This window comes from Gorilla gorilla, chromosome 5, assembly GCF_029281585.2.
Source record: "Gorilla gorilla gorilla isolate KB3781 chromosome 5, NHGRI_mGorGor1-v2.1_pri, whole genome shotgun sequence".
Lineage (NCBI taxonomy): Eukaryota > Metazoa > Chordata > Mammalia > Primates > Hominidae > Gorilla > Gorilla gorilla.
This window is the reverse complement of record NC_073229.2, coordinates 44,166,509-44,191,711: the sequence shown is the minus strand read 5'-3', so window position 1 is coordinate 44,191,711 and position 25,203 is coordinate 44,166,509. Positions and strand designations below refer to the sequence as shown.

Genomic DNA, 25,203 nt, shown 5'->3' with positions numbered 1-25,203 from the left:
TGGGCTTAGTTACCTCATAGTTTCTGTTAAATAGAGGCAGGCTCCCAGAAACATGTGACTACCAGAGCTGGCATTTGGCAGTGTGAAATGAAGTCAGCTATTATTATTTTAGGGGTAAGTGCATTTTTAGTATGATTTTTAGTTGTAGGGTGGAAAGGTATTTGTTTCTAGATTAAAAATGAAAACAGACATTAACAAACACTTCAGTTAGTTTCAGTGCTTTTGAAATCATAGTGTCACCTACTTTGCCTGGGTAACTCAGACAGGCTTTGGTAAAGCATTGGCAATGCAACATTTCTTGTCTTTTAGAAGATTTGGAAATAAGGCCAGACATACTGAGACTGATAATTTCCTTATCTCTGGGGCACAGTCCTTATAGCTGGTGCCACCAGGACAGGGAGCCAAAGGCAGGTTCTTAGCTCTATCACATAAATTATTTTATTTATTTATTTATTTATTTATTTATTTATTTATTTATTTATTTATTTTTGAGGCAGTGTCTGGTTCTGTCGCCCAGGCTGGAGTGCAGTGGCATGATGTTGGCTCACTGCGACCTCTGCCTCCCAGGCTCAAGCCATCCCCCAACCTCAGCCTCCCGAATAGATGGGACTACAGACGTGTGCCACCACGCCTGGCTAATTTTTATATTTTTAGTATAGACAGGGTTTTGCCATGTTGACCAGGCTGTTCTCAGAACTCCTGGCCTCAAGCAATCCGCCCGCCTTGGCCTCCCCAAAGTGCTGGGATTATAGGCGTGAGCCACCGCGCCTGGCCCACATAAATTCTTTCTAAGGGGTGTGTGGGGCTGGAGCTGGAGGGAAAAAGGAAGGACATTGTATCTCCTAAGAATCTACCACAAGCTCAGTACTGTGCCCAGTGACCATTTTCCTGGAAGGTCATGGGGAAAAAGGAAAGAGGAGTCATAGAGCTGATTATAATCTGTGACTGTTCTTTTTCCCTACTCTCAGAGGGGGATTTCTGTGGCAGTCCATCTATTCTGGGTGAGGTTTAGAGATACATTTTAAGATATACATTCCACATTAAATCAGTAAAGCAACTGCCTGAGGTTCTTAAATATTTATTATTTTTAATAGAATGATTATGAATTGGTTTTATTTTTACTTTGGCATGAGATCTATTCAGAATGCGGGTAAGGAAGGTGTTGAGGTAAAGGCTTGTATCTAAACACACACTTGAATGTAATGCATAACCCCAAGCGAATTCCCATTTGACCCCCTTTTCTCTCCCCTCAGCTCCAGAAACAAGCCCATTTTCCTCTTTCTGGCTGATACCATCCATTCTTCAACTTGAGAGTCCTCTTCTCTGTGGCCCACACTAGAATGCAATGCAGGCTCACAGCTTCTCCACTGCCTACTTGCCCCTAAAACAAATAGAATGCTTTGGAGGATTTTAATATTGCAGAAATAGATGCTGGATTTAAGCAAGTAAGTGCAGGGAGGATTATAATGTATTCTGAAAGTATTAGAGTGGTATTTACTTTCATAATACATCATAATGTTTATAAATAGATCGAGCAATTTCTTTTAGCTCCTTTTTTAGTCTTCTCTTTCCTCTTCTTGGAATCCCAGTTTCGTTCAAACATCCCTTTTAAATCCGGGGACTGATGCTACTAAGCCTCCTCCTTCCTTCAATAGACTTTACTCTTGATTTTATCCACCCTATCCTGCAAATACATGTTTACTGATTTATTATAAAGGATATTACAAAGTATACAGATGAAAAGACAGATGGAAAATATGTACAGGGCAAGATGTGTGGGAAGGGGCATGCAGCTCCGAAGCTTTCTCTGTGCACGCACTGCCCTCCAGAAACCTCCGTGTGTTCAGCTATTCAAAAGGCCAGAGTGCCAATGGCTACCTACCCTCTGCCCCTGTTTGGGTGGTGACTTCATTTCTACTACTGTAAAGGTAACCTGGTCAATGATATAGGTAAGTGAAGCCAACTCTTTAAATTAACAGTACTTTTGCAAGAGGAGGAAATATTTGGGAAATCTTTAATGTTAAGGCCTTGTAATTAAAAGAAAAAAAATGGGGTGGGTGATCTTTGGATATTATTTGATATAGTTTGGATCTGAGTCCCCACCCAAATCCCATGTTCAATTGTAATCCCTAATGTTAGAGGTGCAGCCTGTTGGGAGGTAATTAGATCATGGGGGCGGTTTCTCATGAGTGGTTTAGCACCATCCCCTCAGTGCTATTTTTTTGGAGACAGAGTCTCTCTCTGTCGCCTAGGCTGGAGTGAAGTGAGTGGCATGATCTCGGCTCACTGCAACCTCTGCCTCCCAGGTTCAACCGATTCTCCTGCCTCAGCCTCCCAAGTAGCTGGGACTACAGGCATATGCCACCAAGCCCGGCTAATTTTTTTGGTATTTTTAGTAGAGACGGGGTTTCACCATGTTAGGCTGGTCTTGAACTCCTGACCTCAGGTGATCTGCCTGCCTCGGCCTCCTAAAGTGCTGGGATTACAGGCGTGAGCCACCATGCCCAGCCAATGCTATTTTTGTGATAGTGAATGAGTGACTAATTATGAGATCTGATTGTTTAAGAGTGTGTAGCATATCCCCCGCTCCCCCCTCTCTCCTCCCCCGTCCCTGCTGCTGTCTTCCTTCTGCCATGGCCATGTAAGATGTGCCTGCTTCCCCTTCGCCTTCTGCCATGATTGTAAATTTTCTGAGGCCTCCCCAGAAGCTGAGCAGAAGCTGTCATGCCTACAGAACTATGAGCCAATTAAACTTCTTATCTTTTTTTTTTTTTTTTTGAAATGGAGTCTTGCTCTGTCACCCAGGCTGGAGTGCAGTGGCGTGATCTCAGCTCACTGCAACCTCTGCCTCCCGGGTTCAAGTGATTCTCCTGCCTCAGCCTTCTGAGCAGCTGGGATTACGGGTGCCTGCCACCACACCTGGCTAATTTTTGTGTTTTTAGTAGAGACGGGGTTTCACCATGTTTGTCAGGCTGGTTTCAAACTCCTGACCTCGTGATCCACCCGCCTTGGCCTCCCAAAGTGCTGGGATTACAGGCATGAGCCACCGTGCCTGGCCTAAACTTCTTATCTTTATAAATTACCCAGTCTCAGGTATTTCTTTACAGAAATATGAGGATGGACTAATAAAAAATTGTTCCTGAGTTGAGATTCTGTATTCCTGCTTGAAGACCCTGGTAAGTAGTTGTTCCCTCATGAAGCATCAGCCCCCGTGTGCACCTGCCCTGGTGAGCCCACTGCCATCAGGCCTAGGGATGGGTCTTAGACCACATACAATGGCAAAGCTTTAGACAGCTGCATTCCCATGCAGGTTTCTTGCCCTATGTTTTATTTTGTTTCAGTTGATATTAAAAAAGAAAGGTTAAGAGGCTGCTTTCAGCAATCAGACAAACTTATTTATTAGGTAAAGACGATGAGCAACGTCTATCCTGGAAACTGGAGAATATGATGGAAATGGAAGGTGTAAGCCTGGAGTCCATTGGCAAGACAAGCCACATGTGTAAAGGAAAGTGCTCAGGGGCAAATACACAGGTGCAATCAGTCCAGCTGCACTGAACACAATGATGCAGCATTCAGGGGACCCTGAGGAGAGGCAGCATGTAGGAAAGCTGGGTAGGGAAACAGTGAAAGGTGCACAGTGTGGAAATGGAGGCAGTTGAAGCTAACTGAAGGTGTGTGTAAGGGGTTTGGGCATTGAGATGAGGGCTGAGGTGACATAAGGTTGAGATGGTGACTGAGCAAGTGGTGATATCACTGAAGGATGATTTCTAGGAATGTCTTTGAAATAGACAGATGCTATAACAAAAAGAAGAGGACAACTGGAAACTTGTGGAGTCAACAAATTGAGGGTGGAATGACTTCCAGGCAAGGGAGAAACAGGAGGGCGCAGAGAAAGGAACAGGGTACAAAGAACAGCTGTGCAAACAACTTTTGAGTTTTGTCAAAAATTCTCTCCTCTATCACACTTTCTGCCTGACCCTTCATCCCTGCTCATCTCAGTTCCTCTCTGCTCCCCCTTTTCCACAGCTCAGCACCCATAGAAGTGGGGCCAGTCTCCTCTGTCCTATAGGACGTGGCTTAGAAAATTTGCAATATAGGCTGTGAAAACTCTATGGATGAGCCAGGTGTTCATCATGTGCCTGGATTCACCTCACTTCCCTCCATCATAATATTCCCTCCAAGTTCCTTTATGGGATTTCAGCCTGAGATTGTCCTTTCACAGCACATTTTGAATTTTCCACTTGCCTAAAGCCTGTTTTTCCACATACCCTTATCCTGGATACCAAGATATTTCAACCACAACCCCATGCTAACCTGACCCAATCTCGATCCCTAATCTGTCCTTTGAGTTTGCTCCAAGTAGTTTCCTATAGGTTCTAGTCTTAAGGGATTAGGAGAACACTAGAAGCAGTTTGAGTCACCCCTCCATCCCCCAAATATTGGTACAGAAACAGATTTGGAAGGTGCAATCCCCACCCTCTCTAGCAGCAGCAATGTAACCTTCACAGGATTAATTAATTGCCACCCAACAGGAAGAAACAGACTGGGTAAAGCTAGCAGGTGAAGCCTCAGAAGGCTATGGAGGAGAGGGGTTAGAGGAAAGGAAAACAGATGAGCTGAGACATTCCTTAAGGTGCCCCTTGGCTGGGTTGGGTAGGGATTAGCTTAGAATGGAGAGTGTCTGCATCCCTAGGGGCAGAGTCCTCCCCTATGGGGCACAATGGGATCTCCTTAGAAAGGTCCTGGGCATTAGCAATGACTGTGACCCTCTCAGGCCCATCAGCAATTGGGCAGATGGTCAGGGGCTTTTTACCGCTAGACCATAGGCAAAAGAAGGGCCGGAGGGGGCCAGAGAAAGTGACATTGGAGAAAGTATAGATATCAGATCCATCATTCATGTTGTAGAAGGAGATGTCTCCTGATTCATAGTCTAGGAAAATCCCAACCCGGCGTGGGGGCCCTGCCAATGGGAGAGGGGTCCGGAGAGGAGTGAGGGCCCAGTACCCATTTCCATACAACTCTACAGCCCAGAACCCATTCTCAGGAGTCATGGGGTCAAATCCTTTCTTCATCACATTCTCCCTACACACGCCAATTGCCCAGTCAGTCCTGTCTCCCACCTCCACCTCCCAGTAATGCCTTCCTGAGGTGAAGGTCTCACGGCCCAACACACAGGGCCAGGAGTCAAATCTCTCTGGTTTCTCAGGCAGTTTCTGACGTGAATCTTCCAGTCGAACAGATTTTGAATCCTCATAAAGAAAGAGGTGGGGATGAGCTGTGTCTGGGTCCAGAGTCACATCAACTGGAGAGAAAGAAACAGCAGGTCTGACATCAGTGAATATTACAGGTTGCAGGACTGTCTTTCCTTCTCCTAAGAAACAGAACACTGTTGTAGGAGTTGACAGGTCTTCTGGAGGTGGGGGGATGTTTGGCCTGCTCAGGGGTCTCCATTCACCACAGGATCCCCCCTTACCAGCAGCCAGAGGGTGATGTAAGAGCTAACTGTGCCTAGGGCCTAATGGGACTCTGCTGGAAGTGCCATCTTCCAAGGGTTCTCTATGTGCCTCACAGAAACTGTTGAGGCCATCTGTCATCACCGTTTCCCTTCCTGTCCTCATCACTAAAGTGTTAGTGTTTTCATTTCCAAGTATCATAGCACTTTGAATTCCTAGGGGATAGAGCCTCAGAGCCCTAGAGAAGTTCAGAGCCACTGACCTGCATGCAAGGTAGCCTTTTTCCATTCTGCAACAAAAGAGAAAGATAGTCATTGACAGGTTATATAATAAGAGAGAGAAAACTCTGTGGGTGAAATAACAAGAAGACTGAACTTACTGAGTTCTTCCAGGAGTCTCTCTGGAAAACAAACAAAAATACCTCAATGGCTTTCTATAGTGGACGTAAAGGAGGGGACAAAACTCATGTGGGAAACACACAAAAGAGGAACTGTTTAATTCATGACTACTTGAATATTGAAGCATTGCCAATAAATCAAGAACAAGGATTTTGTTTTGCTTTGTTTTCGAAGAAAGATGCAGGAAGTTCCTACATATTGGAACTGGCTTGGGATCAGATTTTTTTTTTCTTTTTTTTATATAGAATCTCATTCTGTTGCCCAGTCTGGAGTGCAGTGGTGCAATCTCTGCTCACTGTAACCTCCATCTCCCAGGTTCAAGCCATTTTCCCGCCTCAGCCTCCCGAGTAGATGGGACTACAGGTGTGGGCCACGACCCTGGCTAAATTTTGTATTTTCATTAGAGACAGGGTTTCACCATGTTGTCCAGTCTGGTCTTGAACTCCTGACCTCATGTGTTCCACCCATCTCAGCCTCCCAAAGTGCTAAGATTACTATGGGCATGAGCCACTGCGCCCGGCCTCAGATCTTTAATAATAAGATTGGTACTGGGTAATTGAGTTAAAAGTGGGAGTAGGGTCTGAGGGTGGGTAGTGAGTAAACATCAGCCCTGATATCTTGATTAGACTCTGCCTATGCCCCAATCCTCTGTGCTTCTTCATATTGGCATCTGTGACTTCAGGACCCTTATGATTTCCTCCAATTTTCAGAATTCTAGAATCAAGTATCTTCTACTTTTTTTGAGATGGAGTCTTACTCTGTCACTCAGGCTAGAGTGCAATGGCACGATCTCGGCTTACTGCAACCTCCGCCTCCTGGGTTCAAGCAATTCTCCTGCCTCAGCCTCCCGAGTAGCTGGGATTACAGGCACCCACCAACAAGCCTGGCTAATTTTTGTATTTTTAGTCGAGATGGAGTTTTGCCATGTTGGCCGGGCTGATCTCGAACTCCTGACCTCAGGTGATCCACCTACCTCGGCCTCCCAAACTGCTGGGATTACAGGCGTGAGCCACCATGCCCAGCCTCAAATATCTTCCTGTCATCCTAAAATAAGTCATTCTAAAGGACTTGGATCCAGCCTGCCTCTGAAGCACTCCTGACACGTAGCCCTTGTGGATTCTATGGTTTACCTTTAGAGCTGAATTCATTCCTCCTCTCTCTGGGTCTTTCGTTGTATAGTCTCCAAGTGAAAAATATGGACCCAATGGTGAGAAGTCCTAGAACCATCAGGATGACAGCCACAGCCACTATCCAGGGAGTCAGCCTTGGGAGGGAGGAAGCTAAAACAAAATCCCCAAGAAGGACATTAGTTGAGAAATTCTGAGCAAGTCCAGCTTTTCTCCAGATTCCAAAGGAGGGTAGAAGAGGTGATGGCCTGGACCACTCTCATCCCTCATATAGCAAAAAAATAGTCACTCCAATGCCACTCTAAACTTTTCAGAAAAAAATTGACTTCAAGCAGGAGTCAGCAGAGAAAGAGAGAAATGACGAGTAATTTTGGGACAGGACCTGTGAAATAATAAATATAATGGACCAATTCATGTCATTATGGAAAATCTTCCTTAACCATCAATGCAGAATGGGAGCCAAGAGGATGAAGGAGGTAAATAAGGAAGGGGAAGTGTGCCTCTGTATGTAACAGAATGGGACTCATTGACCAAAGAATAAGGAAAGGTTTCTGCCTGAACCAGAGACAGTATCTGGGGAATAATGAGAGGATTTTCTTCCCTGAGGACCATGGAAACCTAGACAGAGCCCTAGCATGGGATGGGAAGGAGAAGTGAGTATGGGTGGAAATGGCAAAAGTAGAAAAATAACTTAGTCTTTTTTTTTTTTTTTTGAGATGGAGTCTCGCTCTGTCACCCAGGCTGGAGTGGAGTTCAGTGGCGCGGTCTCAGCTCACTGCAAGCTCTGCCTCCAGGGTTCATGCCATTCTTCTGCCTCAGCCTCCCAAGTAGCTGGGACTACAGGCACCCACCACCGTGCCTGGCTAATTTTTTTGTATTTTTAGTAGAGGCGGGGTTTCACCATGTTAGCCAGTATGGTCTCGATCTCCTGACCTTGTGATCTGCCTGTCTCAGCCTCACAAAGTGCTGGGATTACAGGCATGAGACACCACGCCTGGCCAACTTAGTCTTTTTGTTTACTTGAGGAGAGAAGGCTCTGGATCAGGAAGGCCTCCAGGGACAAAGCTTCTCTTTCTCACTTAGATCTCCTGAAATGGAAAATCTGGAATTTCACTGGGTGTGATGGCTCACACCTATAATCCCAGCACTTTGGGAGGCCGAGGCAGGTGGATTGCTTGAGGCCAGAAGTTCAAGACCAGCCTGGGGAACATGGTGAAAGCCTGCCTTCGCTAAAAATACACAAAATTAGTTGGGCACGGTGGTGTGCACTTGTCGTCCCAGCTATTCTGGAGGCTGAGGCAGGAGAATCGCTTGAACCTGGGAAGCGGAGCTTGCAGTGAGCTGAGATCATTCTGCTGCTGCACTCCAGTCTGGGCAACAGAGTGAGACACTGTCTCAAAAAATAAACAGATAAATAATCTGAAATTTATTTGAGATCAAGGTAGGTTTATGTCTTCAGTATCTTAACTCTTCTAATAAAGTTGGTGGGGTTCCCTTAAGTCACTGGACAAGAGCTTAGGTGGGGAAAGTAGACAACTCTGCCATGAGGTCACATCTGGGCAGGTGTCCCAGGTGGTGTGGCTCTGAAGCTGTGTCGACATAGGAATCCAGCAGCATTGGTTCCACTAACCTGGTATGGATATTTCTACTTCCTTCTCCTGGCCAAGAAGGAGATTCTGGATGTAGCAGGACACATTTTTTGCAGAAGTGTCTCTGATGATCACTGAAGCAGCCACAGTGAACAAACCTTCTTCATCAGGATTCCTGGACTCTGATGTAGATGGAAACTTCTCTCCCTTGGAAGTTCTCCACTGCACCTGGGGCTCTGGGTACCATCCCACTGAGGTGCACTCCAGACGGATTTCTCCATTCTCTTGAACTTGCATACTGATGTGAGGGTCAGAGCCCAGAGCTATGAAGAGAGAATCTAGACTTAATGTTTTAGTGGACCCCTTTTGGGAGCCTTATAACCAGAGAGCTACATAGTTTGAGAAAGAGAGAGACAGAAAGGCACAAGTGGACTAGTAGTGGGAAGAACTCATCTCCATATTTCAATACACAAGGAAACTGAGGGCCAGGCACAGTGGTTTATGTCTGTAATGTCAGCACTTTGGGAGGCTGAGGCAGGATTACTTGAGTCCAGGAGATCAAGACCAGCCTGGGCAACACAATGAGACCCCATCTCTTTGGGCATGGTGGTTCTTGCCTGTATTCCTAACTACTTGGGAGGCTGAGGTTGGAGGATTGCTTGAGTTCAGGAGTTCAAGGCTGCAGTGAGCTGTGATGGCACCACTGCACTCCAGCCTGGGTGACAGAGTGAAATGCTGTTTCTAAAAAAGTTTTTTTTTTTAAAGGAAATTGAAGTACCAATAAAAGGAATTTCATATACCTTATCAGAGAGGGATGCCTTGTTGGGATCAAGCCTTTGAAATGTTTGCAGCAGTTTGGTGGGCAGACTTGGGGGTGCTTGTCCAGCCAGCAGGAACACTAAGACCAATAACTCAGAGGTGGATTAGTGGTCTAGGCTGAGAGCCTCAGAGCTGGCCGATAGCTCTGTGGTTGAGAGCATTATGAGAAGACTTTGGTGGGGAGGAGGAGAAATAGGACTGGGTATTTAAGGATGAACAGAGGAATATCCTTGAGTAGAGGATTGGCGATTCTTTGGCTTGAGATTATAGTTGACAATTTAAGCTTTCTTTATCTATGATGTTGATTCAGAAATTTTCTTAAATGGTCTCAACTTCATATTCCCTCACATAATTGTGGCCTGTTATATATAAACATAAAGCTGCTTTTCTTGTGTGTTTAGCCTATTTTTTTCTGTAATTCCACATGGTACAGAAAAACACTGAGCTGCATAAAAGAACTCTTAAACACATTTCCACAACCACTGGTTAAAATCCACATTCCAAGAATGTGTGTATATACAAGAATATATATTCTTTTCATGGAAGGAGCTGCCACTTTCAGCAGATTCTCAAGGGTGTCTGCCACTCATAAAAGGTAACACATTTTATGCCATCAAATTTCTATGTTTTTATAATCAACCTTTAAGATACTTCTTCCCTAAAAACAAAATGTCAAAATTTGAATTATACATGATGCTGCAACTGGGGGACCCTGTCGTGAAGCAGGGACCCACATTTCACCCAAGTATTTTTCAAACTTTATATTTACTTGAATATATATCTATGTATATAGATATATATAATATATGCATATAGATTTAGATAATATATGCATATATGATATATATGTGAAAGGCAATATGTTTGTATATTATATGTTTTAGATCAGTTTAAGGCACAGTATAGTATCTAATAAGTCTATAATGTTTTTAGAATTGGCGAGGTCATTTCTCATATATTGTCTAATTTTATTTTATTCTTTCTTTTTTTGTTAGAGACAAGTCTCACTCTGTTGCCCAGGCTGGAGTGCAGTGGTGCAGTCTCAGCTCACTGCAACCTCTGGCTCCCAGGTTCAAGCGATTTTCCTTGAGTAGCTGGGATTACAGGTATGACCCAGCTAATTTCTTTTTGTATTTTTAGTAGAGATGGGGTTTTGCCATGTTGGCCAGGCTGGTCTTGAATATCCTGATCAAAAGTGAGTCACCCGCCTTGGCCTCCCAAAATGCTGGGATTACAGGCGTGAGACACCACACCCCACTTTTTTTTTTTTTTTTTTTTTTGACAGCACACTCTATTGTCCAGGCTGGAGTGCAGTGGCAACCATCAGCTCACTGTAACCTTGAATTTCTTGGCTCAAGAGATCCTCCTGCCTCTGCTTCCCAAAGCGCTGAGATTATAGGAGTTGGCCACTGGTCCCAGACTATTTTATTCTTGAAAAATAATCTTAGATAAAAACATCCTCAGTTTTACAGTAAAAATCAGAAAGAGATATGCTTGATGTCATTCACTAGGAATTGAGAAAGTCAGACCTCAATGCGTACTTTCCTCCTCAAAGCTTATTATTTTCTTTATTGTTTCCCTTTGAATTCTGGCTTGAAGCAAAAAAGGGAACAAGAACAGAATCTTTTCTATATGAATCAGGAATGTGACAAACGGCCATGCTCTCTAATCTTAGGATGTCAGTCTTTAGAAACTAATCCATAAGCCAGCCTTAAAGTGTGTGGTATGCTCACCACAGCCATAAGATGTGTAATGGTGACAAATACAATTTAAATGTACAATTCAGGGACTCAATGAAGTAAATTATGATGTACTTGTATAAAAGAATGTTATATAACTCTTACATGTATTTAATTATTTCATGAAGAAATGCTTACCCTATTATTGAAAAAGGGCTGGAGATAATTGAAATAAAGTTCTACAATAAAGACATTGCACTGTTCTCTCCATGTTCAACTCAAAACCCTTTCTCACTGATTTCCTACTGTAGGACCTTCAGTACCTTCTAGCTGTGGAGTCCTAATCAGGGGAAAACAAAGAGATAAGGCAGATAAGCTACAAGTCTGCCTTTCTTCATGGTCCAGTACACAGCCCTCCTGTGCAAATAACTCACAGTCGTCCTTCCTGTGTCCAACTATCACCAAACACCTGCAAGTTAGCTCACTGCAACCTTTGCCTTATAGATACTGCACAAAGCCATCTTCAACAGACAGCATAAAAACTATTGTATAAATTATCCAGCAAGCCTTTGTTTCCTGGCAGTCAGCTTCTCTGTTGCTGATCCTGCCTTTTGCCTCCTCGAAAAGTATTTTCATACTTTTAAAAGTAAATCTGCCTTTCTTTACAGCTGTCTTGGTAAATTCTTTTACCCCCCTCGCCTCCCGCCCAGATAGTCGTCCCTCCCCGGCGACATCAACCTAAAAGAGATTTTGAGAATGAATCTGATGGTTTCCAAAGTAACTGATCCATACGAAAGTGTATACAGCTGGGGAGTCGTCGGAGAAAGTCAAAATCCGTCTACTCACCAGCCACCTTCAGATGCACCAGGGCTTCTTCGTAGCTTCCATCCTCCCTGAAAAAGCACGTGTACTCCCCGTCGTCAGAGACTCTGACGCCACGGATCCTCAAGGCCACGCGCCCCTTGGCGATGCCGTCCTGGACCAGCGTCGCCCGCCCGCGGTACTCGGGCATCTGCTCGGCTTCCTGCTCGCGCCCGTCCCTATGCACCAGCACGGCCGGCGAAACCTTCTTTCGGAACCAGCGTAGCTCCAAGTGCTCGGCGCTCGCGTTCGGGGACAGGCGACAGGGCAGCTCGGCGTCCTCACCCACAACGGCCAGGATGGGCTCCGGGGGTCCAATCACGTCAAAGGGAGCTGCCGAAAAACGAGCGGGATCAGACGGGATGTGGAGATGGGAACTACGGACAGACACCGACCAGATTCCCGCCAAAGCGCAGTGCCCCGCGCTCTGTTACTCCTTTGACAGCTGAGTTTGTCTGGATCCAGTGGAGGTCTCCAGGGAGAGCAAAGTGGGATTGTTTATTTTACATTTATTGATATATTTCAACTATGCAGCCCAGAGAGAGAGAGAGACCTACCTGAATCCAGTTTGGGCAGCTGGAGGAGAATGAGGGTGAGCAGACATCTGGGGAGACCGGAGCTTGGGAAAACTGCCATCTCCCACCCTTCTGGAGCAGCAAGATAACTGATGTGAGTCCCTCAGGAGCTTCAGCCTAGGAGATGAATGGACAGGAGAAAACTACCGGCTCTGTCAACCCTCCGCTTTCCAAAGTCCTCTCTACAGTTCTTTCCAGCTGCAAGTGTTCTGGTCATTTGGCCCTGAAACCTCCTCTCAGCCTCCATCCCCAGTATGGATTTTTAGTTTACACTGTGGTTATCACCTTCCCACCCACTACTCTAACTCTAAAACTTAGGAGAAGGGAACTGTGAGGCATAACACTCATTAGTTGGTTGCATATCGATGAACAAATCTTGGAATCACTGCACTAAAAAAAAAGTCTCCTTTTTATTTATTTATTTATTTATTTTTTGAGACAGAGTCTTGCTCTGTTGCCCAGCTTGGAGTGCAGTGGCATGATCTCGGCTCAATGCAACCTCAGCCTCCTGGGTTCAAGCGATTCTTCTGCCTCAGCCTCCGGAGTAGCTGGGACTACAGGCGCGCACCACCATGCCCCGCTATTTTTTGTATTTTCAGTAGAGACGGAGTTTCACCACGTTGGCCAGGCTGGTCTCGAACTCCTGACCTCGTGATCCACCCGCCTTGGCCTCCCAAAGTGCTGGGATTACAGGCGTGAGCCACCGTGCCTGGCCAAAGTCTTTTTTCAAATACAAGAATTTGGTATTTGCTTTTGGCAATGATAATAAAGATAAGGATATAAAGGCAGAAATGGAGTCCAAGGAAATGAATTGGAGAAGCGAGAAAAGATGGGAGGAGATGGAGCAAGAAGCAGGAGCTGAAGCAAGCAAAAGGGCTTGAAGAGTAGAGGGCCTAGGACCGAGGAGAAAGGAGCTGGAGGGAGAGAAGTATGCTATGCCCCCCTGGCTGCTCACTCCCTCAGGGAGCTGAGAGTAACCACACATACTGACCTGGGTGATCTTGGAGAAAAAGGCACAAGAGGCCACTGCTACCAAGTGAGAAAGCTGGCTGTGGCCCCCCCGGGCAAAAGTTAAAAGCCAGCAGGAAAAGGAAGGGGGAGGTGCTCTCAGGAAAGCCTGCCTCCAGGTGGCCTGGTATATTCACTCTGAGAAAAAAAAAAGGGAGACGAAAAGTTTTTCAGAGAGATGGAAAACTGGATTTGTGGTCTTCAGCTCAGAAATCAAGATATGCATTGATGAGCTGGACCAAATGAAAGGCAGAAAAGAGAAAAAAAGAAGAGAGGCAAGGAAACACACAAATGAGATGTGATGGCTGCAGCCAGTTATTTCCTGTTTCCAAGCCTCAGTTCTTTGATCTCTAAAATGGTAATAATATTGATCATACCTTTCTTGAAGAGGTGTTGGGAGGATTAAGTGAGATTAAGCAGGTAAAGTGCTTAGCACATAGTAGGGACTCAGTGGAGGATAAATTGTTATTCTATTATTATTTCTGCGGGTTGAAAAATGAAAGCCCAGAGGCCAAGGTAGCAGTAGCCTCTGGCTATAGCCATCTTCGTTACTGGAGCGTCCGTCCACCTTAGGTGCTGTGTCTGTTGGCACAACTCCATTAAAGGCCAGTCTTAAGGGTAGGCTGTGAATTCTGTTTACAGGGCCCAAAAGTTGCCTCCCTGACAATTATTTCTCTTGAAGCAACTCATCATGAGGCCTACAATTCCTTAATTTATACTAAACCTACCTCTCATTGTTATGAAAAAATTTAAAAATACAGAAAAATATTTTTATAAAATGGAGGTCACACTTAATCTACTAACTAATGATAGCCTCAATTCACATTTTGGCATAGTCCTTCCAAGATTTATTTTATGCTTATGTATATCATAAAAGCAATCAATTAGACTTTTTGTGTAACTCAAAATATTGTTAATAGTTGTATAATTGCCATGGTTGTGGGACATTTGGGATTTTTTTCCTATTGTAAATAATACACTTTATATATAAGTCTTTATTTACAAATTGGATAATGTCCTGATAAACTGTTTAATAAATTTCCAGAAATAGAGTCATCAGATCAAATGGTATAAGCATATTTCTTTTCTTTTCTTTTCTTTTTTTGAGACAGAATCTCACTCTGTCACCTAGGCTGGAGTGCAGTGGCGTAATCTTGGCTCACTGCAACTTCCACCTCCAGGGTTCAAGGGATTTTCCTCTTGCCTCAGCCTCCTGAGTAGCTGAGATTACAGGCACGTGCCACCATGCCCAACTAATTTTTGTATTTTAGTGGAGACAGGGTTTCACCATGTTGGCCAGGCTGGTCTCGAACTCCTGAGCTTCAATGATCTGCTTGCCTTGGTCTCCCAAAGTGCTGGGATTACAGGTGTGAGCCACCATGCCCGACCTGGTATCAGCATATTTCTACAGTCCCTTCCTGAAATGTTGAATCCATCACACCCTCAACGGAGGTGCCCTCACCTAATCCCTGCTAGCACTGAGAAGTTATTATTTCACATCCTTACTATTGGGATGGGTCAAATTAATTAAATTATTATTTATTGTGCCTTTATATGTTAGCGAGGCTAGAGTTTTTTATGTGTTAATTAGACATTTAATACATTCTAGAAATGAGCTGTTCAGGCCAGTTGCCCATTGTTTTCAAGACTGGTCCTGGTGCTAGTTCTTAGCAATCTGTGTGAATTTTAATAACTTAAAAATATCAATCCTGTATTATATTTGTAACAAACATTCTTCCCAGTTTTGTTATTTATCTTTGAGTTGGAATTGTGATTAAGATAAAAGACAGTTGCTCCATTTCACCCACCAGACTGCCAAGAGAATGATCTTTCCCAAATGCAAATCTGATCATATCACTTTTTGCTTAAAAATCCTTCCACGTCTCCCTAGTGACTTCAGCATCAAGTTTATGCACCTTAATCTGGTTAGGAAAATACTGTAGGTCTAGCTTGATCTGGTCAAGAAAATACTCTAGCAGTCTCCTTGCTTCTTTCCTGAGGGCTTTTTCTCCATTCCCCTTCTCCTTCCCTGCTTGTCCACCCACAGGCTGAATTTGGAGTGGGTGTGGTTACCTCAACCCACAATGCCTCTCAGGCCTCCAGATAGCAGTGCTTGCCTTCCCCCTTCCAGAATATTCTGTCTCCTCTTAACTTTTTTTTTTTTTTTTTTGAGATGGAGTCTCACTTTGTCACCCAGGCTGGAGGGCAGTGGCACAATTTCAGCTCACTGCAACCTCTGACTCCCAGGTTCAAGCATTTCTCCTGCCTTAGCCTCCCAAGTAGCTGGGACTACAGGCATGCCCCACCACGCCTGGCTTTGTTGGTATTTTTGGTAGAGGTGGGGTTTCCCAATGTTGGCCAGGCTGGTTTTGAACTCCTGACCTCAAGTGATACACCCGCCTCGGTCTCCCAAAGTGCTGGGATTATAGATGTGAGCCACCGCGACTAGCCTGTTCCCTCTTATCCTTATGATGAACTCCTATTCTTCCCTCAAAAGCTCATGTAAGGGCTGCACCTTCTGCAATGTCTTTCAGACATTGCATCAGGCAGATGCAACCTCACTTCTAGGGCTTCTCCTGATTAGCCTTTGTCCCCTCCAAGAGAAGTAGGCTTTCCTGGAAGATGGGCCAGGTGTATCCTGTGACACTTGGTCCCTTTCTCATGGCAGACACCTGATCTGAGCCCTAGTTTCAGAAGCAGATGTGTTTATTGTCATCTTTTGTTTCCAAGCTTATCTTCCCCTCTTAAACTGAGCTTTCCTAGTTCTTACTCCCTGTCTTCTCATCAGCACATAGACTGAAATAGAATTTGTGGCTTCGTTCAAACCCATCGTTCCTTAGCCTTCCTAGTTTGAAAGGCTCCTGTCCCATTTTCCTCTTCATGCTTAACTTTCTGATCATATCACCTATAATCTATTTCCCCTTCCTCATTTCACTTCTCTTATCAGCCCCTTTCAATGATACTTTTGTCTCATGCTTCATATTCTCATAAGACATTGTTTTCAGGGGGGAAAAAGAGCTTTTACTTGCAACTAAGGGAGCCATACTGAAAAGAAAGGGTCTGGGGGAAAGAAGAAGAAAGTACTTAGAGCTCAAGCTATTGCATAACAGACAGTATTTTGATTGGATAGCATCTGGGTCATTTTGACAGAAACCAAGTCATCAGTCTTACACAATGAAAGACAGGATCTCTAAATTTCCCAAGGCTTAGAGAACAGAACCTCTAGGATGCCCCTAGGATGCCCCTGCCTGTCATGGTTCCTGATTGGGAGAGGCCTTGTGAGGTGGTGCTGCTCTTAGGAAGTTCCTGCTCTTCCCAGGCCCACTGGGAGATAGAAACAAAAACTTCTTCTTCTTAGACATGAAATCATTTGGGCTGAGGAATATGATATGCTTCATATGGAACCTAATGATAAAATGTCAGCATTTGTTTCCCCTCCCTGCTTTTCACTATAATCTGTTCAAATTTCTCAGTGTTATCCTCTTGTCAAATTCAATGGTTACTCTCATTCTCATCTTACTTGACTTTCATCACTGAGGCAACCATTTGAGTCTATTTATTTATTTTGAGACGGAGTCTTACTCTGTCACCCAGGCTGGAGTGCAGTGGCACAATCTCGGCTTACTGCAACCTCCTGGGTTAAAGCGATTCTCGTGCCTCAGCCTCCCAAGTAGCTGGGATTATAGACATGCACCACCATGCCTGGCTAATTTTTGTACTTTTAGTAGAGATGGGGTTTCACCGTGTTGGCCAGGCTGGTCTTGAATTCCTGACCTCAAGTGATCTGGCCGCCTTGACCTCCCAGAGTGCTGGGAATACAGGTGTGAGCCACCATGCCCAGTCAACGTCTTTTCTTTTTAAATGTGGTTCAGTTGTTTTATGTGGTACTTATCTACATATTTCTCAAGACAATATCATATTCTGTCAAAGTTTTTAAAAAAGCTCTTTATATGTATTACATGTATTTAAAAAAAAAAACCAAATGGGACAAAGAGCTTTTAAGAAATGTCAGTTCCACTTCCCACTTCCAACCTATTACTCCTGAATCCCCAGAAACAGCTTCTTTAAGTGCTCAGTTGTTTTATCTGGTACTTATCTGCATATTTCTAGAGACAATACCATATTTATGCTGCTATTTCTCTATATATCCATTTCTAGATATTACTTTTCTATACCCTATTATGATCAATTGTGATTTAGCTCTCTTATACCACCAGTAGTAATACATCACAACTTCTGTTCCATATTTCCAATACTGTGGCTATGTAACTATAGTTTTACGGGACCAAGTATCATATATGATTACATTTATTTTCATGTATGACCTCTTGTTTTTTTAGGAGCAGGGAGGGGGTGAAATGATTCATTTTTGTTCCTTTGTTTTGTTTTCTTTATTCCCCTCACAGGTTTTTCCCACTCCTCTAATTGACTCTAAGCACAGTTTCCATAGTCAAGCATATCAGGTAATTTATCAATCCCCTCTCTTCATTCTTCCCAGAGCAGCACTTGGGTCTTACTTAAAAAGAGATTCTGATTTAGTAGGTCTGGAATAGGACCAGGATTCTCACTGCTAGTTGCTCTGGTCCACAGGTCCACAGGGCAAGATCTACAGCCTACAGCTCTTTTTTTTTTTCTTTCTTGAGTGGGGGTGGTGTTCGGTGTAGAGTGCGGGGTTGGGGGGTGGTCTTGCTATGTTGCCCAGGCTGGACTCAAAACTCCTGGGCTCAAGGGACTTCCCACTTCAGCCTCTCCAGTAGCTAGGAATACAGGCACGTGCCACTGCACCCACCCAGCTATAGCTCTTTATCTTGCTCCTTATTCAGAAGCTTTCTGTGAAGAGGCAGCTACCAGCTTTGCATGAATTATGGAGATGCCTCTGAGGGATGGTTCTGGCTCAAGGTCTTGGGCTTGTTATACATGTGGCCATACTGAGCCAAGACAAAGGACTGGGGTGAATGGGCATCATGTACAATACTGTATTCTTCTGTGGCTTCCTAGTGAGCTTTGTGGTCAGCTGCTCTTTCTTGGGGGCACACACTATTGATATGGTAGTAATAGTCAGATATGACCTAATGGTGCTTCAATATTATTATAGTGACATAATTCCACTATTTACCAAGCCCGTGTTAAAATTATACATACAGAGTTTGTATAATGTTATAATTATAATTTGTGTAATTTATGCACAACAGCTTGCATATGTGAAGGTGGAGGGGAAGTGAAGCGAAGATGGTGTGGAGATGAAGATGGTGGACTTCTGTGTGGAAGAGGGGTTAGCAGGGATTTGCCCTGGGGAAGCAAAAGGCTGAGATCTGGTGGAGTGTGGACGTCCCTGAATTATATTCTTGGAAGTACTTTTGAAATGGAGAGTTCCTAGAACAAGAGGGGTAGACAGGGAACTTATGGGAGCCAATAAATTGAGGTTGGATTGAGTAAGAGAGAAAGAGTTCAGGGAAGGGATCAAGGTTGTGTGGACCACTGTTTGAGTTCTGCCCAGAATTTATCCCATTGCAGCCTCTGAGATATCTTCCATATCTGTTCATCTTAGTCTTTCTTCCTGTTACCTGGTGGGGTAGATCCTTCCAAAACAGGTGTACATTCTCCCGCGCGAGGACAGGCTATGATAAATGTGAAAATGCAAGACTTAGACATCTTAGGAGCAGCCTATGAATTCATTATTGTCCTGACTTCACCCTACTTTCCTTTTTTTGGTAGAGACAGGGTCTCAAATATTCTTCATTTTCATATATCCTGAGGCCTTGAGCCCTTGGGAGGAAGGAGCTCAGAATCCTGGAGAAGTGAAGAGTCTCTGACCTGGGCACAATTGTGCTCTTTTCCATTTTGCAGTAACGGAGGGGTTTATAAAATGTTTGTTGTCTGTGGAACAATAGGGGTAAAAACTCAGAATTTTTCAAGCCCTTTGATGAGTGTATTTAGAAAATGAAAAAAAAATTATCATTTGAGTTAAAGATGTCGGAAGGAAGATGGAATGCGTGCATGAAACACACAATGAAACAACTGTTCCCTTCTGTGAATACCTGATTACTGAAACATTATCAGTAAATCATGAACTTGCTTTTTGTTTCAGTTTTTGTTCTTAGAAATCTGTGGGAAGTTCCTTTTGGCTTTAGATGCTAGGAAATTTTGCTGTACCTGGGAACGAAAAGTCTTAGGGCCAAGTTTGGGGTGGGTAGAGTGGCACTGGGAGGATTATAGTGGGCTCTGACCTGTGGCCGTGCTGAACCTCATCAGCTGGAGCCCCTTGGAGCCCAACCAAGTGGGTTTATGGATACTTGTTACAGCAGCCTGGATTCCACACACTGTGGGCAGATTCCACACACCATGGGGAATTGGAAGGTGGAGCACACCACCCACGAGAAAATATGGGAGGAATTTGTTGTAGGTGATTTGGGAGATGTTCAAGAAAGCAATGGATTGATCTGGATGAATGTCATGAAGCATTAGACAATGTTTTGTGTGTTTTTGTTTTTGAGACAAGGTGTCACTTTGTCACCCAGGATGGAGTGCAGTGGTGCCATCTCAGGTCGCTGCAACCTCCACCTCCCGGGCTCAAGCTATCCTCCCTCCTCAACCTCCTCAGTAACTGGGATTACAGGTGTGTACCATCAAACCCAGCTAATTTTTGTATTTTTGGTAGAGATAGGGTCTCACTATGCTGGTCTTGAACTCCTGGGCTCAAGCTATCCTCCTGCCTCCGCCTCCCAAGGTGCTGGGATTACGGGAGTGAGCCACCGTGCCCGGCCCTATTCCAGTGCTTTTTATTAGGAGGTAGGAGAACAGAGAAGGCTCAAGTTGTAGTTGGTAAAGAAGCAGCAGTTACTCTGGTTAGCCAGGAGAGGGGTATGTATGGTCATTTTGTCTGTGCTCTGGCATGATTATGAAGTGGTCTTGTTTTTATCTCACTCAGTCACAGTCACAGAATAGCCTTGTTTGATATTTAGTGTTCTGTGAAGTTACTTATTTTCAGTAGGAAACACACAGGCTAGCTGGGAGTGCCTGACCTGTTCTCAGCTGATAGCTGTCAGGCCTGCTTTTTTTCTTTCTCAATCAGAGCCCTCATTCTCTTTCAGGTCTAAAAGGTATTTGGCTTTTTGTTTTTTTTTTTTTTTTTTTTTTTTTTTGAGACAGAGTCTTACTCTGTCCTGCAGGCTGGAGGGCAGTGGCTCGATCTCTGCTCACTGCAACCTCCGCCTCCTGGGCTCAAGTGATTCTCTTGCCTCAGCCTCCTGAGTAGGTGGGATTACAGGGGCCCGCCACCACACCTGGCTAATTTTTGTATTTTTAGTAGAGATGGGGTTTCACCATGTTGGCCAGGCTGGTCTCAAATTCCTGCTCTCAGGTGATCTGCCCACATTGGCCTCCCAAAGTGTTGGGATTACAGGCTTGAGCCATTGCGCACAGCCATATTTGGCTTTTATAACTTTTATTGTCCCTTCCATTTTGAAAAACCTAGAATCATTTTCTAGATTCTAGATGTATACATTTAGATGACTTTTGATTGGAAATCATCATAAAGTGTGTGAATCCAAGCACATGTTTAAGGTTTAAATCCCCACCAGGATGGAACATTCCTGACAAATAGCCTGGTATGGTGAAATGGACCAGGAAGTAAATTCATCGTTTCTGTGTTTTCCCCCCATTTCATTTCTGAAAGAAAAATTATTGTCTAAATGGAAAGTCTGAGGCATGTTACAGTCACTGAGCAGAGAATCACTCTTAGAGTAAGGGAGCTAAAACAAAATACCCTAGAAAAGTTGATGAGAAACTCTGAGGAAGTATTTTCCCCCTAATTGCACGATTGGTGTGGGAGTCGGGGGCGACTCAGGGCCTTCTGTGACTGCTGCATCTGTCCTCCAATCCATTCTTCCCTCCTACAGCAAGAAACAGTGGCTCCAAGTCCAACCTGATCATCTCGAAAAAAGTTTTGAATCTTTCTGAGAGAGAGAAGGAGGGAGATAAGCAAGAGATATTATGAGAAAGGGCTTGTGAAAAAAAGAAACAAAAAAATTTAACCATTGGAGTTGATGTTTAAATCCCTCCAAACTAATAAATACAGTATGGGAAATGAGGAGGATCAGGAAAGTGAGAATAAGGGGAGGTGAGTAGGAATGGGGAAAATGTGACATGAAGTGGCAAGGGGTCTCGTCTTTGGAGATTCTTCTGTCTTCCCTTTCTCTACCTTCTCAAGAGTCACACAGAATCAGGAATAAGTCAGCTTCCTGAGGAGCCCCTCTCTGCTTTTTAAACAGGCACTATTGAGATGTTACTTTCCTTCAGGTATTGGTTATTTATTTATTTATTGAGACAGTGTCCTGCTTTGTTGTCCAGGCTTGGTTACTGCAGCTTCAACCTCTGGGCTTAAATGATCCTCCCACCTCAGCCTCCCGAGTAGCTGGGACTAGAGATGTGTGCCACCACACTCAGCTGTTTTTATTTTTTTTATTTTTTGAGATGTAGTCTCACTCTGTCACCCAGGCTGAAGTACAGTTGTGATACCCTACCTTGTTCTAACCTGAATTGACTCTCCCTTAGCTGAGAGAGCCAGACAAACTCCATTTTGGCTTCTTCACTTGCAGCCCCTTACCCACCCCCTTCCTCAAGGAGTTAACTTGTGCAAGCTAACTCCCAGCACATCAAAGAATGCAATTAACTGATAAGATACTGTGGCAAGCTATATCCGCAGTTCCCAGGTATTCGCCCGGTTGATGGTACCCTAAGCCCCCACATTTGTGTCCAGTTGATGGTATCCAAAAGGCCTGCATCTATCACCTTATGATGGATTTAAAGCCCCTGCACCTGGAACTGTTTGTTTTCCCATAACCATTTGTCTTTTAACTTTTTTTGTCTGTTTTACTTCTGTAAGATTGCTTCAGCTAGGCTCCCCCTCCTCTTTCTAAATCAAAGTGTAAAAGAAAATCTAGCCCCTTCTTGGGGGCCAAGAGAATTTTGAGCGCTAGCCATCTCTCAGTTGCCAGCAATAAAGGACTCCTGAATTAGTCTCAAAGTGTGGCATTTCTCTATAACTCGCTTGGTTACAACACAGTGGTGCTCTCTCAGCTCACTGCAACCTCTGCCTCCTGGATTCAAGCAATTCTTCTGCCTCAGCCGCAGGAGTAGCTGGGACTATAGGTGCGTGCCACCACTCCCAGCTGATATTTGTATTTTTGTAGAGACAGGGTTTCACCATGTTAGCCAGGCTGTTTTTTTTAATTTTTAGTAGAGACAAGGTCTCGCTCTGTTGCCCAGGCTGGTCTTGAACTCCTGAGTTCAAGTGATCCTCCCGCCTTGGCCTCCTAAAGTGCTGTGATTACAGGCCTGAGCCACTGCACCCAATCTGCGTTTTTTGTTTTTGTTTTGTTTTGTTTCTTAATCTTCAGTTTCTTTAAGTGGAGATTTTTGGAGCAAGTTTCATATCTCTAAAAACTCTGGAATAAGTGGCTAACTCTGGCCATGTGGTCACTGCTATGAAGGTGTTGGTTTTGTTTTGTTTTTTTAATTTAGGCAGGTGTTGGAAGGGGGGACCCTGAAGGCATGAGAACTCATCATCAGACTAGATCAGCCACACTCAGCTGAGACCCAAAAGATGAACAATAATAAGAGTTGTTGTAAGTCAGTGAGTTTGGGGTGATTTTTTACTCAGCGATAGTTACACAATACAGAAATTGATACTTGAAAGTGAGGTGTTACAATATTGAAAACCAAAAATATGTGGCATTGATTTTGGATAGGCGGGAGCTAAAAAAAATCTTAATAGGAAGCTGAAAATGGCTGGAAACTGTTATGGAAGGTGTGGTATAATATGAAATATATTTGGTCTTTGTACTGAGAAAAAAACCCTTGAAATGTCCTGAGTGAAAATTCTTAGGAGTGTGTTTTGTTATTCATAGTGAGCCAATTAGATAACACCTGAGCTATTAAATTCGATAAGTTAGGGTAGGGCCCCTAGATAGCCTCAGGACAGGGCCAATCACCAGAAAGACTAAGTGATCAGAGGAGTAGAGGGTTAGAACTTTTAGCACCACTGGCCAACCTCCAGGAAATGGTATGGGGTTTGCAGACAAAGCTCTACACAAACTATACAACTATATAACTGTCACACCTGTCACTGTGAAGAGACCACCAAACAGGCTTCGTGTGAGCAACAAGGCTATTTATTTCACCTGGGTGCAGGCGGGCTGAGTCTGAAAAAGGAGTCAGCAAAGGGTGGTGGGATTATCATTAGTTCTTATAGGTTTGGGATAGGCGTACAAAGTACATTCTTAAGGGTGGGGGAGAATATTAAAAAGTACCTTCTTAAGGGCCGGGGAAACTATGTGGGGCAGCAACAAATCACAATGGTAGAATGTCATCAGTTAAAGCTAGTTTCACTTCTTTTGTGGATCTTCAGTTGCTTCAGGTCATCTGGATGTATACCTGCAGGTCACAGGGGATATGATGGCTTAGCTTGGGCTTAGAGGCCTGACAATAACTATACAACTACAGCTCTCTCTGAGCTTCCAGACTGTTTAGCACATGGAGGTGCTTAGAGAATGGTATGCCCAGAAAGGGCATGGACACTCCGTGTCGCCCTCCCATCCACACACATACCTTGTCCTGTCCATCTCTTCATCTGGCTGTGGAGCTTATCTTTTGTAATATTCTTTACAATAACCCAGTAAATGTCTGCAAGGAGATGTTTAGCAAAAAAAATAAATAAATAAAAATAAGTGAATAAACAAGTAAATGTAAGTAAGCATTTCTCTGAGTTTTGAGTCATCCTAGCAAATTAATGAACCTCCCCGCTAAAAAGAGGTCGTGGAAACCCTGGTTTGTAGCTGTTGGGTCAGAAGAATGGGTGGCCCAGATTTTAGAATGGCATCTGAATTGGGGCAGTCTTATTGGACCCAGCCCCCAACTTGTGAGATCTGTCACTATCTCCAGGTAGATGGTGTCAGAATTGAATTATAAGATACCCAATTGGTGTCCACTGGATAATTGCCTTGTGGTTAGCAGAGGCCAACCCCATATGTCTGATCACAAAAGTATTCTGTGTTTGAGTGTGTGAGTAGAGGGAGAGAAAAACTGCTTTTTTCCCTCAGAGAAGGCTAGAAGAAATGGCGACCTGTGTTATGTATTTACCAAATATTTATTCAAACTGTTGCCTGTAGAACTTGAGAGATATAAAATGTTATCTAATGAACTTTTGGATTTAGGCAAAGAAATTTCCAGGCAAAATGTTGGACATGTGAGTTAATTGCTTTTAGTTGCATATAAGATACTGCAGGAAAGAGATGGGCTCAGGAAAGAATGGGCAAGTTTTGTTTTTTTTGAGACAGGGTCTTGCCCTGTCACCCAGGCTGGAGTGCACTGGTGCAATATCGATCTCGCTCACTGCAACCTCTGCCTCCCAGGCTCAAGTGATTCTTGTGCCTCAGCCTCCCAAGTAGCCGGGACTACAGGGATGCACCACCACACCCGGCTAATTTTTGTATTTTTAGTAGAGACAGAGTTTTGCCATGTTGCCCAGGCTGGTCTTGAACTCTTGGCCTCAAGCAATCCACCCTCCTCGGCCTCCCAAGGTACTAGGATTATAGGTGTGAGCCACTGGGCACGGCCCAGGCAAGCTTTTAAGTAGAATTTAGAAGATAAAGAACTTCGAGCTTCTGGGTTGAAAAATAAAACTGTTTTTCATCT

The 25,203-nt window shown here is 44.1% G+C and overlaps 1 protein-coding gene and 1 long non-coding RNA gene across 2 annotated transcripts; one reads left to right on the top strand and one right to left on the bottom strand.

The window, feature by feature from the left end:
* Nucleotides 1-3,373: 3,373 nt before the first annotated feature.
* On the bottom strand, nt 3,374-12,787 carry BTN1A1 (butyrophilin subfamily 1 member A1). Its single transcript, XM_004043429.4, has 7 exons — nt 12,484-12,787; nt 11,912-12,259; nt 8,609-8,890; nt 6,982-7,131; nt 5,833-5,853; nt 5,716-5,742; nt 3,374-5,302 (listed from the first exon to the last, which is right to left on the bottom strand). Exons 1-7 carry the CDS (start codon nt 12,560-12,562, stop codon nt 4,629-4,631), a joined length of 1,581 nt encoding a protein of 526 aa, XP_004043477.1. The 5' UTR covers nt 12,563-12,787; the 3' UTR covers nt 3,374-4,628.
* Nucleotides 9,653-12,077, top strand: LOC134758723 (uncharacterized). The gene is made up of 3 exons (XR_010134219.1): nt 9,653-9,981; nt 10,382-10,492; nt 11,377-12,077. It is a non-coding gene; the product is annotated as an uncharacterized lncRNA (long non-coding RNA).
* Nucleotides 12,788-25,203: the final 12,416 nt, after the last annotated feature.